This window comes from Zingiber officinale, chromosome 5B (genome assembly GCF_018446385.1).
Source record: "Zingiber officinale cultivar Zhangliang chromosome 5B, Zo_v1.1, whole genome shotgun sequence".
Classification (NCBI taxonomy): domain Eukaryota; kingdom Viridiplantae; phylum Streptophyta; class Magnoliopsida; order Zingiberales; family Zingiberaceae; genus Zingiber; species Zingiber officinale.
Window position 1 is genome coordinate 61,080,869 of NC_055995.1, and position 12,964 is coordinate 61,093,832.

A 12,964-nucleotide genomic window follows, 5' to 3' on the forward strand; every position below is an offset into this window, starting at 1 on the left:
GAACTATCCTACTCATGACCTTGAGTTAGCAGCAGTAGTCTTCGCTCTCAAAGTCTAGAGGCATTACTTATATGGAGCTCAGTGCAGATCTACACAGATCACTAGAATCTTAGATATTTCTTCACTCAGAAAGACCTGAACATGAGACAGCGGAGATGGCTTGAGCTAGTCAAAGACTATGACTGTGAAATCCTCTACCATCCAGGGAAAGCGAACAAAATGGCAGATGCACTAAGTAGGAAATCTTGTGCAACATTATTGTCTATATCTGCTATGTCTCATCTCCTACAGAAAGAAATAGTAAATTTTAGGCTTGAAATTATTACTGGGCAACTCTCCACTTTAACACTAGTGTCAACCCTGCTTGATGAAATACAAAAAGGGCAAGATAAAGATCCAAATATTCAGAAGATCAAGCAGGGAATACAGGAAGGAGAAAATGGGAGTTTCGAGTATCAGACTATGGGATACTCTATTACAGTAATCACCTCTATGTCCCTAATCAAGAAGAACTGCAAAAGAAAATTCTAGATGAAACTCATGGAACACCCTATGCAATGCATCCGGGTTCCACTAAGATGTACCAAGATATAAAGGAACGCTTCTGGTGGTCTGGAATGAAAAAAGATATTGCAAGATATGTCAGTACCTGCCTGACATGCCAACAGGTTAAAGCGGAACATTAGAAACCAGGCGGAGTTCTGCAGCCTATCCAGATTTCAGAATAGAAGTGGGAGGATATATCTATGGACTTCATAGTAGGACTACCCAGAACTACGAATGGATTCGATGCTATCTGGGTAATAGTGGAAAGATTGATCAAGTCTGCTCATTTTCTAACTTTCAGAACATCCTACTCCATAGAACAGCTAGCGGAAATGTATGTTAAAGAGATTATCAGATTGCATGGAGTTCCCAAAATCATAATTTCTGATAGAGATGGTAGTTTTACTTCACACTTCTAGGAGTGTGTTCAGAGGGCTCTTGGCACTAAGTTGTGGTTTAGCACTGCATTTCATCATCAAACTGACGGGTAAACAGAATGAGTGAACCAAGTTTTGGAGGATATGCTACGATCGTATGCCTTCAATTTCAAAGGGAGCTGCTGTCGATACCTATGCTTAGCAGAATTCCCATACAATAATAGCTATCAAGCTACTATCGAAATGGCACCCTACGAGGCTCTATATGAGAGGAGATGTAGATCTCCAATCTGTTGGTATGAAGGTGGTGAAAAGAAAGAAATGAGACTCCAGACAGATCTTATCGAGGACACCACCAAAGCCATTTAGAACATTCGCGGAGAATAGAAACTGCTCAGAGTCGGCAGAAGAGCTATGCGGATGTGCTCCGTAGACCACTGGAATTTGAGGTTGGGGATTTAGTGTTCCTCAAAATGGCTCCTATGAAAGGAGTGATGCGATTTGGAAAGAAGGGAAAGTTGAGTCCACGTTATGTGGGGCTATACCTGATTACTAGAAGAGTTGTCGAGGTAGCTTATGAGCTGGAACTACCTCAGGAAATGACAGCTATTCATAATGTATTCTATGTCTCAATGTTGAAGAAGCATGTTCCTAATGCAAACCAAGTGATTGAGCCACAAACGGTACAGGTTCAAAAGGATCTCAGTTATGAAAGTCGACCTATTCAGATAATAGATCAAGAAGTTAAGAAGCTGAGGAACAAAGAGTTACCGTTAGTAAAAGTGTTGCGGCAAAGTTAATAGTATGAAGAGGCAACATGAGAACGTGAGGAAGATATAAGACAGAAGTATCTGCAACTGTTCATAGTTTGAGGACGAACTTTTTATAAGGTATGGGGGATTGTAACGCCCGTAAATTTCCTTTCTTCCAAAAAGAGCAAAAAAGAATAGAAGAAGAGAAAAGAAATAAAAATATATTCATAAATGGCTCAGGCTAGGATTTGAACCCGAGACCTCTTAATTTAGATTGGTTTAAATAGCCATTAGATGGTGGTAAAGCATCACATGAGCAATATGAAACAATTCATTATATGTAGATTATGTGTGAAGAGATGTTCTAACTTCCACTTAATATAAAAGGGGATGGATGAGATCAAAACCTAATTTTCATCTCCTCTTCTCTTCTAGCCGAAACTTCTCCTTCCTCCTTTCAAGTTTCGGCCAAGAACCCTAGGGCTCCAAGTCTTAAGACTTTCCAAGGGGAGAATTTAAGGAGAGGGTCTTTCCCAAGGAGATAGTTCGCGTGAGGAAGGGTGGCTTGGAGATTTAAAGCGTGTAAGAGAGAGGAGTGTCTTCCCTACAACTTATAGTAGTAAGATCTAGTGAAAAGATATAAGTATTACTTACCTGTAATATAAATTATTTGATGATACATCTTATGTTATTATTTTTATGTAGAAAGAGAAGATATCATATTTTTATACATGTTAAAAAAAAAATTAAATAGGATATATAAATTTTGGGCCGTCCCTGTTGAACCGATAGTCTCAAATTCGATAATAGCTTTTAAATATAATATTTAGCACGTTCCATGAAAGAATGCCCTGTCGACCCCTGTCGGCCCCCAGCGTCAGGACAATCAACGTCAAAGGCTGCCGAAGAACGTGTTTAGCTCTGTTTTTTTTTTGAAGGGTAAATTAGGTCGCTTCCCAATATTATTGAAAGGACATTGTCTTCTCATTGGTCAAGTCTTAAAGTTGTGAGAATAAAATATATCTTAATTTAGAAAATTATTACGTCTTTTTAGTTAGTCAACTAATATTACATATCAATCGATAATTGTAATTTGAAAGATTTTTTAAAAAATCCATCTAGTAGTCGCATATATGCACTATAACAATATAATCAGTTTAATCTATTTTTAAAATTTTAAAATCAGAATCAAATCCAATAAATTTAAATAATAAAAAAAAAAATTATAACTGAATTAAACTTTTAATTTTGATAGATTAATTTAATTTAACGGATCTTTCGTTCGCTCCTAATCTTAATAATGAATACTTTCTTATCTATGTGAATAGAGTGTTATGGGACGCATTATACGAGTTTTTTATTAATGAATAGCAGATCTGATTAATTGTTGGAATGAATTTTTACATGTACTTTTCGATTATGATTTATTTTAATAGTTAGATAGAAAATTTTCATATACAGATCGATCATCCGGTATTAATTGGGTCGAAGCCTTGAATATCTAATATGAATTATAAAAGATAAATAATAAATAAAGAACCCTCTCATAATTTTTATATGATTTTTAATATAATAGATATTATTTATTATTTATTGTTATTATTATTATTATTATTTTATATTAGTCTTTTAACTTTCCACATCGATCTTCAAAGCCCTTTCTCACCCCAAAATTCTCCTCTTCGATGTATCGGCGACCTACTTATTTGTGATCGATCGATTACTTCTCTTCCCAGATTACTCTTTCAAAAATTTACAATCTTTGTCCATCTGGTTGTCGATCGTACAAAGCCGCCCGCCGTCTCTCGATTTATTCGTGCCCCAGGTATAGTTTTTTTTTTTTTTCTGATTTCCCGGAGAAAAATCTCAGATTTGTTCTATTTCAGCTCGTCGATCTCATCATCTCCCTACTTGTCGAGTCTGTTTGTTACCCTTGCAAAGATGGTTTCTTTTTCGTTGGATTAATCGAAAGATTTTGTTGATTTTTGTTTCGATTTGGTCCCGGAATTGAAACAGATGGCAGGGGAAAGGTGTGATCTTAACAAGGACGAAGCGGAGATTCTCAAACCTTCTTCCTCGTCCCCTTCTATTTTGCCGCAGCTTTCCCCTCAAGGATTTGAAGCTCCGGAGAGGCCTGAGAGATTCCAGGCACCTACTGTTCCGATTTCCTGCCCGCCGAAGACCGAGGAAGACTGCCGTCCATCCCCGACCATTCAGTCCATTAAGCGTTGCTTGATCTGCGGGAAAAGGGTGGGCTTGACTGGCTTCCGGTGCCGCTGCGGCGATCTCTTCTGCAAACTTCACCGGTACTCCGATTCCCATGACTGCTCATTCGATTACAAGGCGGCTGGAAGAGAACAGATCGCCAAGGCCAATCCTCTCATAAGGGCTGCGAAGATCATTAAAATATGAGGGTTTCTTTTCCTGTTTTTACTCAACATTTCTTGAAATTAACTGGGTCTACCTACTTCATCTCGCAGTCTGATTGAATTGCATTGTCTCTGAATTTTTTTTAGAGATTTATCCAACTTCATATGTATCATCAGATACACGGACCCACCCACGGGTGCTTGAGAAAAAAGATTAATCCTTGATGAGCGCTTGTCCTTGTCCTTTAAGAAAAAAAAACAACTCTTACTTCATAACTACTTGTGGACAGTTAGCTATAAGTTGATCTCATAATTTATCTTTCTTCATATATAATTATTTGGACGGTTAGTTATAAGTTGACCTCATAATTTATCTTTCTTCATATAACCTAAGGATGAGTTGTGAAAGACACATAAGATGACCATAATATCTTTTGTTACAATCAGTACATGATTTATGCCCCCAGGGCATGGTTGAGTCGGGCTAGCATGTGGTAATATTGTTGCAATGGGCATGGGTCGAATCTTATTAAAAAGGTATATAACATTCCCTCACATCCTAACTAGGTATAGTTTTTTGATTTATTTCTCTATATATAATTGTAAGGTCAATCATGTTGGGCGTCCAGAGTCAACGTATGACCTTTTGTTACAATTAGTACACGAGTTATGTTAATTTGTGCATAAATACCGAAAATGATTATTGAATTTATAAATTCACGTACGTATATTAGAAGCAATCTTTTAATCTATGTTGATTCGCATAAGAATACCAGGAGAAAAGAAAATAATATGTTCTAAGAAAGAAACAGCGATTGGAAATAATATTAATAAAAAAACTCTCTTATAAATAATATTAATAAAAAAACTCTCTTATATCATATAGAGTTCAAAGCCTAAGATATACAGAAAGAAAAGAAATTCCGACAAAATTATACTAAAAATCTAAAATATCGTAAACGACTTAAAACTCAAAAAATAAAATAAAAATTATCAAGAATATTATAAATATCAAACTCGATAAAAATAATAAAAAATAAAAATTACTCTTCTTTTTTCACATCATTCTCTCCATGGTAGAGAAAATTCGTCATCGAATTGTTAGTCATATCATCATTAGAAGAGTTGTCAACGCATTGCGAATATAATACTCCACAAGAACGACTTGATTCTGATATCAAACTAATGCAGTGGATGACTATCGATTCCATTGATTTATACATGAATACAGTAAGTGACCTTCTAATTTTTGTTGATTCACACAACAATATCAGGAAAAAGAAAAATACCACGTTTCAAGAAGCATATGATGACTGAAAATAACATTAATAAAAAAACTCTTTTATATCAATCCAAGCAATTATTTATATAGACTTCGCACTCTGAAACACACGGAAAGAAAAAATTCTGACAAAAAGATAAATTTTAAACCTACTAAAAATTTAAAATATCCTAAATGAATTCAAAATTTAAAAACATAAAATATAAAAATTATTAAAAATATCCTATATATATAAAAACTAATAAAGATATTAAAATTATTCTTCTGTCCCACATCAATATGTTGCATGATTAAGTTCAAAAACTTTAGCCTTTGTATATATTTTTTTTATTGAAAATTGGAAGATTCCTTCCTCGAATAGTAAGTTCTTATTCGTAGGGTCTCAGAATTGCTTGATTCTTCCGTGAAGTTGCATACTTTAGGCTTGATACTTATTTTGCAAAAAATTTCTAAACATGAATAGGAGTTTAGTTCCATTTTGAGAGTTTTGTGGCGTTGAGATTAATTTATAATGAATCACAACTTTTAATCTTGTGAGCATGTATGAATGAGAGATAATTTTAAATTTTAGCATGTCAAGTCTATCAATAATTTTAAATTCAATAATTTTAAACTCTATAATTTTATTCTCGCCGACTCCATAATAAATGTCGCACATGCCATATTACTACAGCTCAATTATAAAATATCACTTTTATACACCTTTTGTCTATACTAATGCACCTTGTGAAGATGTTAGCATTGGTTTCCTATTGGACTTCTCACTCAAAGGAAGATTGATTCTTCCATTATGGTTGTTTTTCGAAATGGCTCACTCTTGAAACAATGCTTTGGATGTTTCTCATGTTGTCAATCTTGATTTCAAAATCCAAAGACTTACATCATAGAGATTCAAAGTTTGTTGGATAATTTTTTTTAACTAGCACTAAGTATTTCAACCTTTCGGGTTAATTAATTCTAGAGATAATCGATTCAGTCCTATAGAAATCTTTCATCGATCATCAAGATAAATCGATAATTACTCACAAATGATAATCCAACATCTCAGATTTATCATCCCATAAAAGAAAAATATCCTACAATATGTCATAGTTGAAAATTGAATTATTGATACTTAGGAGATTATATGAACACTCTATCACTGTACCATAGCCCGAGGAAAACTTTATCCTTATTTCAATTTAACTCTTATTATTTTCAAACTGACAGACAAACAAAAACTGTGAACCAACTTTAGAAAATCTATAAAGGAGCTTGGTTAGTAAGAATCTCCATCGTTGAAATTTGTCCATAGTTCTTGTTAAATTTTGTTTCAATAGGACTTCATTAAGCATCCCATCGAGATCGGCATATGGTAACAATCCAACGAATCAAGCAACGCCAAAGAATAAGGAAACAATGTCAAGAAAATGCAGAAACAAGTTCATGATCACGTTATCAAGTAAAAGGAGAGAGAAAAAAAAAATAGAGATATCACCGACAAGCATCATAAGCATCCAGTTGAGCTTCCATTGCGATGATGAGTCAGGTAAAAGGAGCTCCTTATCACAGTGGAAGAGAACTCCTTTTTATTAACTACGGCTCCCCAAATGGTGAGTTACTCCTTTTTTATTTTTTTTAAATTTTTTAATGATTTAATGGTTCCATTAAAAAATATAGCTGTTCTATATTAACAGCCTCCTAGTATTGACTCCATAAATATATAAAAGGTAAATCTAGATATATAAGTATAAGATATATGATGGGATAAATTTTAGATCATCATTTTCTTAGAATCAACTCTACAGATATAAAGGCAAGTATATGCAGGTACACAGATATCAGACGCATGGTGGGGTAAATTTCAGGTCATCAGTTCTTGAGAATCGACTCCTGACTATTACATAAGAGATGTCATGCACTCACTATCTGTGCTACACCCTGAGGACTATAGCCCCTTCGTTTAAGTTTTAACAAACAATTGCTTTTAATGATTTTTTTTTAAAAAAAAAATAAAATGGGATTTATAAAGAAGTTGAACAGTCAACATCCTCTGATCAACAATCTCTGATTTTTTTTCTAGTCTCTTTCACAATTTATATGTCAGATCGTAGTTAGAATCCGGTCAAAATTGACCGCGCTCTTTCCTGGGCTTACTTTCTCATTTAGGTTATAGTTTTGGGTCGAGCCAGGCGGCTGAAAGCCACCGACGGTGGACCAACCGCCCCCTACTCAACACCATACAGTCCGCCCATCACTTCCCACTACCGGCGGCCTTCAGCTATTTGACTCGATCTAAAATTATAACTTAAGTGAGAAGATGAATCGAGGAAAAATCGTAATTAATGTTGGTCAGATTTGATCTGATGTGTAAATTATGAGAAGGATCAGGGACAAGATCGATCTGGACTCGAAGTTGTTAGCAAAGAGATAAGTGGGATATTTTGTTTTATTTTTATGCGGCATTGTGGAGACCACATAAAACTTCTCTAATGGCGTCTACTATTTGGAGATGCTCTAAGCTTGTAGATTTCAAAGGAGATAGGATTCAACTCCGCAAAGAATGCTTTCCGTTCTTGCAAACTCAAGCCTCAAACAAATGGACCATTCAAAATACTTCAACAAATTATTGAAAATGCTTTAAACTTTCTAGAGATTATAAGAAGTTTTCTCTTATGCAAGCGAATCAAGTCCAACAAATTTTTTTTTTTATTCTTTCATCGACTGTTCAATTCTCCTTTATTCTTCTTTAGTGCTTCGATATTATCCATCTAGAATTAAGTTCAATTCGTCATGAACAATTGGTCTTGATTGTTAGAATTAATGGTTTAAAGACTATATTTTAAAAATAGAATTATAATTTTGTATTTAAGTTTATTTATATATTTTTCACAAATTACTTAGTTATATATTATTGTACCTACTAAAACCCCGCTACAAATTTCACCATGTAAAACGACAAATTATACCTTCAATGGAAAAAAGCTATCGTTTTTATTCCCAATAACATGAAAACGATTCGGGAAAAGAATATTTTTTTAGCTTTAAAAAATTAAAAAGGTAATTATTCTCTTGTTATTGACCCGTGTAGCATTAACTGATAAAAATTCTTTGAAGTGAAAAGATTCGGCATTATCAATCGAACAGTAGAGAATAATCCCACATAATTTTCCAAAGGAGTAGTAGTGGCTCGAAGGTTTCCACCAATCAATTCGAACATTATCATATTGTATATATAGCATAATTTAAAAATATATATAGAAAGGAAAGAGCTAATTAAATCGTGTTTATTGTTTCCTAAATTACGTCAAAGAAAAATATTTTCGACCTTTTAAAATAATAATTTAAAGAACTCGAGTCATAATGGAACATGCCATTTAAATATTAAGCACGTGTAATGAGAGCGGTTCGTGAGTAAAATGCCCACCTAATTTTGAGCATTCCCATTTGCCCACTTCTATTACTTTTATTTATTTATTATAAATTTATTTCAGATTTGACTTTTGTTTTTTCAGATTTTGTATATAGTTTTTTAATCTTCAAGCTTTTGCTTTTCTTCACTAGAGCCATTTACGGTGTTTCATTTCCATCCCTTGTTGTTGGGTTTAGCCGTTTGGGATGGGCAAAAATAACATAATCTAAAATAAATTATGCAAATTTTATTATATATTGGTTTCTTGTCTTTTCTTCTACTATTTATATTTTTATTTTATATTGTTTTATCTATGTTAAATAAAGTAGAGTAGAGGGTCATAAATAAATTGAGCAAAATTTTATAGTGTTGAAATTTATTTTGATAAGATAATTAAGTTAACTTAAACTGAGTCTAAAATAAATTATCCTCAAATTATACCTTCTATTTTCTCTAATGCTCAACATTGAGCATACAGTCCATCATTCATTCAATTATCCTCAATTCTTACATCCGCCTCCTTCTATATTGAAATCACGCATTTAATGAGGGTGTCTCCCCTTAAACATGCTCTAAATTCAATCATTGCACCAATAATAATTTAGAGTTTCTAAATCTTGAAGAAAATTACAAAATCTAAGTTATGAGGTTAAAAATTTAATCTTGAATCTAAACTGTTGGTTCGTGTTAGGCCGGCTAAAGAGGGTGAATAGCCTGCAAGAAGAGTTAGAGAATTTCTCTTGTTTGGAACTTTAGCTAGGACAATTAATTAATTAAACACAAGTAATAAACATAACATGAAAAATAACTTAAAGAAATAAGTAAGAGACACCAGAAATTACTTGGTTACAACTTAGATGGTTGTTAATTAAAGGTAGATGAAAGCACTAGACAAATTTCCTTCGTTGAAAGCAGAAAAACCTCTTACACTCTTTGATAGCTCAGAAAGTTACTAGGAAGTTAATACATAAATTGTTGATTATTTTCTAACTTCAGGGGAATAAAGTATCCATTGATGTTCGTCGCTCGGAGGCACCTCCAAGGAGGTCCAAGGCACCACCACAAAGATAGAGCTTATCCTCTAGCGATAAGACTTTATCCTTCTCAATGGCTACTTGAGACACGCACCTTCAACCAGCTTGAGGGTGCCTAAGGTGCCTCCCATGAAGGCGCAAAGGCGCCTTCCATCATCCTTGAGGGTGCCTTCTATGAAGGTGTGAGGGCGTCTTCCATCTTCCTTAAGGGTGCCTTCCATCAGTTAGCTTGAACATTTAACCTTTAAAAAAGGCTAACTCTTTTTCCTTTTAGTTGATACTCCGGCAGTCCAAAGTTGATCTCTCGAACCCAATTCTGACCTTCTCCTCAAGTAGAGTTCTTCCCTGGCTTCTCATCCCTCAGACCGCTGTACGAGTCCTTCTCGCTCCACCAGTGTACTCTTCTGCAACTTCTCATCCCTCGGACGCACCGAGCCCGTCGACTTCTTTCCTGTGCCATCCTTCTCGTCCATTTCGTCTTCTACTCGACTTATTGTGTTTCTAAATTCTTACACACTTAGACACAAGACATCAAAATACAACAGAACCTAACTTGACTTGGTTGACCACATCAAAACCAACCTAGGATACATTTATAAACATCCTTCCTTCTTAATTCCATTTCTTCATTTTTTTTTAAGATACCAAGAAAATTACCTTTGAATTCTTATCCAAATATTTCAAAGGGTCATGGATACTTAAGATACCTTGAAGTGAGCTTAAACAACTTAAATAAATCTACTTTAGTAAAAAATGCATAAATCATTTGATTGATACTCTGAAACAATTGATTGATTGTCTGAAAAATTGTAATTCAATTTTAGACAGTTTTAAAAATGCATAACTAATTCTACTTTTAAACAAATCATGAAATTTCATACAAATATTACTTATGTCAAATACGATTATGAAAAAATAGTTATCTATAAAAATACATCTTATTTTCAAAGAATGGTACAAAGTTGAAAATCATTAAAAATTTAAATGCTTCACTCTAACTTTATATCAAACTAATCAATGGTATTTTTATCAACAAATAGACTTCACCAAGGTTTTCTAAAATACTTTTCACAATCAATTTCCAACCATGATCTAAGGGCTAAATGTAGATGACTTACACATTAGCTTTTCCCATGATTGGTCAACACAAAGTCCATTTGGTTTGATAAAACTAAAGCTCATTTTGGTACATTAAATTGCATTTTAAACTTAGTTTATCATCCTAACATCTCACTTATGTCTATTATATCTCAATACACACACAAGTTAATCTTAATGTTCTTGTAAGATGTAAAGTTTATTTTTCCTAAACTAAGGGTCATGCATCTTTAACTATGCATTCTAAATTTAATCATCCTACCTAAGATGCCAACTAATAACATTATCCTTAATTGTAAGGAATTAAAATTTATACATGTAAATGAATGTAACATACATCAAATGCAAAATTTCAAAAAGAAATCTATCAAAATTGAAATGATGCATGTATGATCTGATATGACAATATCAATTCATATTATCATAACAAGATAAATGTATAATATCATGTCATGGCATATGATAAAGCATACAAAGCATGGCAATTAAGGTACAAAAAAATACCTAGACTTTTTATCTAAGTGTTATCATCTAATTACTATGCCAAATACATGATTTGACATAAGCGGTCTATCTCCTTCGAATATGCCAAAAACCCCAAACTCAACACACTTTTGAATTTTATCCTATTTTTTCAATTTGATCAACTTAAGAACTTAATTTTGATTGGAAAACTATAGAGATATTCCAAGATAAAATTTGAATTCTCATTTTCAAGATATCACAATACTATAAAAATATCTTAAAATTTCAACTTCACTATAGTTGGGTTAAGTACCCTTCCAATTTGGGTTAACACTATTGTTAGAATTTGAGGGATGTCCTAAAGCAATCGTCTTACGAGTTTTTCTATTTATTTGATAAGTATAGATTCGCTATTTGAATGCATATTATATGTTTGATTGTCTTAAACTTATTTACTGAATGTCTGTAATATAATTCATAGTATGAGAGAATTTGTGATTGGATCACTACTAGTAATTATTCTATATGTGCAATTATGAATATATTGAAATTTCCCTAGTCGTCGAATTGATGTATTCAGACGCTATCAATTCTATAAGGCTAGCATGGGTTATACTCCTTGGTTCAGCCAAGCGGATGTTTTCTCACTAGCTTGAGACATTGGGATGTCAAGAGTTAAATGTGGATGCTGGTTATGGTAACTAGTTCATTGGAGTGACTCGCTGTAAGACTTCATATGGTTCTCTCTATATATATAGATATGTCTATGAAGTTCTTACTGTAACATGAGTGCAAGTTTCCTTCGACTTGAGATATACAAGTCATCTTGGTCATGGAAACTTATACTTTGACATCTTAAGCAAGCATCTCATTGAGGTGTTGACCCGAGATGATTGGGTATAAGTTGAAGTGCCCGAAGGTGTTTGGATAGCCCACAGAGGATTCACTGCTCCTTGCAAGAAGACGTATACCCTATGACCACTCATTAGGATTATTACACAAAGTCTTTGGCCAAAGCATCATATGTTAAGAGTGTGAGACTCTTGTACACATGTACAAGTAATTTGAATCAATAGAACAAGGAAATATTACTTGGGCTAGGTATGACATAGTTAGCCTAGTGGGGACAAGACACATAGACCATGTCTTGAACCAAGTGGGTATAAGATGAGTGACAGGAACGAGGCACGACTCACTGTAGTTGTTGATGAATTTAGAATTAATTCTAAGATCAACTATGATTTTTCAGCTAATTGGGGATCATGATGTACTACTAGGTGCCACTCATGATCATTCTATAATTAAGTAATTAATTATGGACGACCAAGATAAACCGAGAACCTATTGGGTCACACGCACTAATGAATCGCTAAAATGTTAGTGTTGCAAGGTTACAAACATAGTCCCACATTGAAAACACATGGGAAAGATCATGGGTTTATAAGGAAAAGATATCTCTATTGGCATGAGACCTTTTGGGGAGAGTCCAAGAGCAAAACATGAGGACTTAGACTCAAAGTGGACAATATCATACCATTGTGGAGATATCTAAATTCTTTTCGATCCTTCAATTGGTATCAGAGCGAGGTTTCTCTTCACCGGACTAACTACCGAAAGAAGTATAAGCCAAAGCTATGATCCAAGATTGAA

General features: G+C 33.8%; 1 protein-coding gene across 1 annotated transcript; it reads left to right on the plus strand.

The window, feature by feature from the left end:
- Positions 1-3,321: 3,321 nt before the first annotated feature.
- Positions 3,322-4,220, plus strand: LOC121987440 (zinc finger AN1 domain-containing stress-associated protein 15-like). Its single transcript, XM_042541229.1, has 2 exons — positions 3,322-3,500; positions 3,692-4,220. The coding sequence occupies exon 2, from the start codon at positions 3,692-3,694 to the stop codon at positions 4,085-4,087; it is 396 nt and encodes a 131-aa protein (XP_042397163.1). The 5' UTR covers positions 3,322-3,500; the 3' UTR covers positions 4,088-4,220.
- Positions 4,221-12,964: the final 8,744 nt, after the last annotated feature.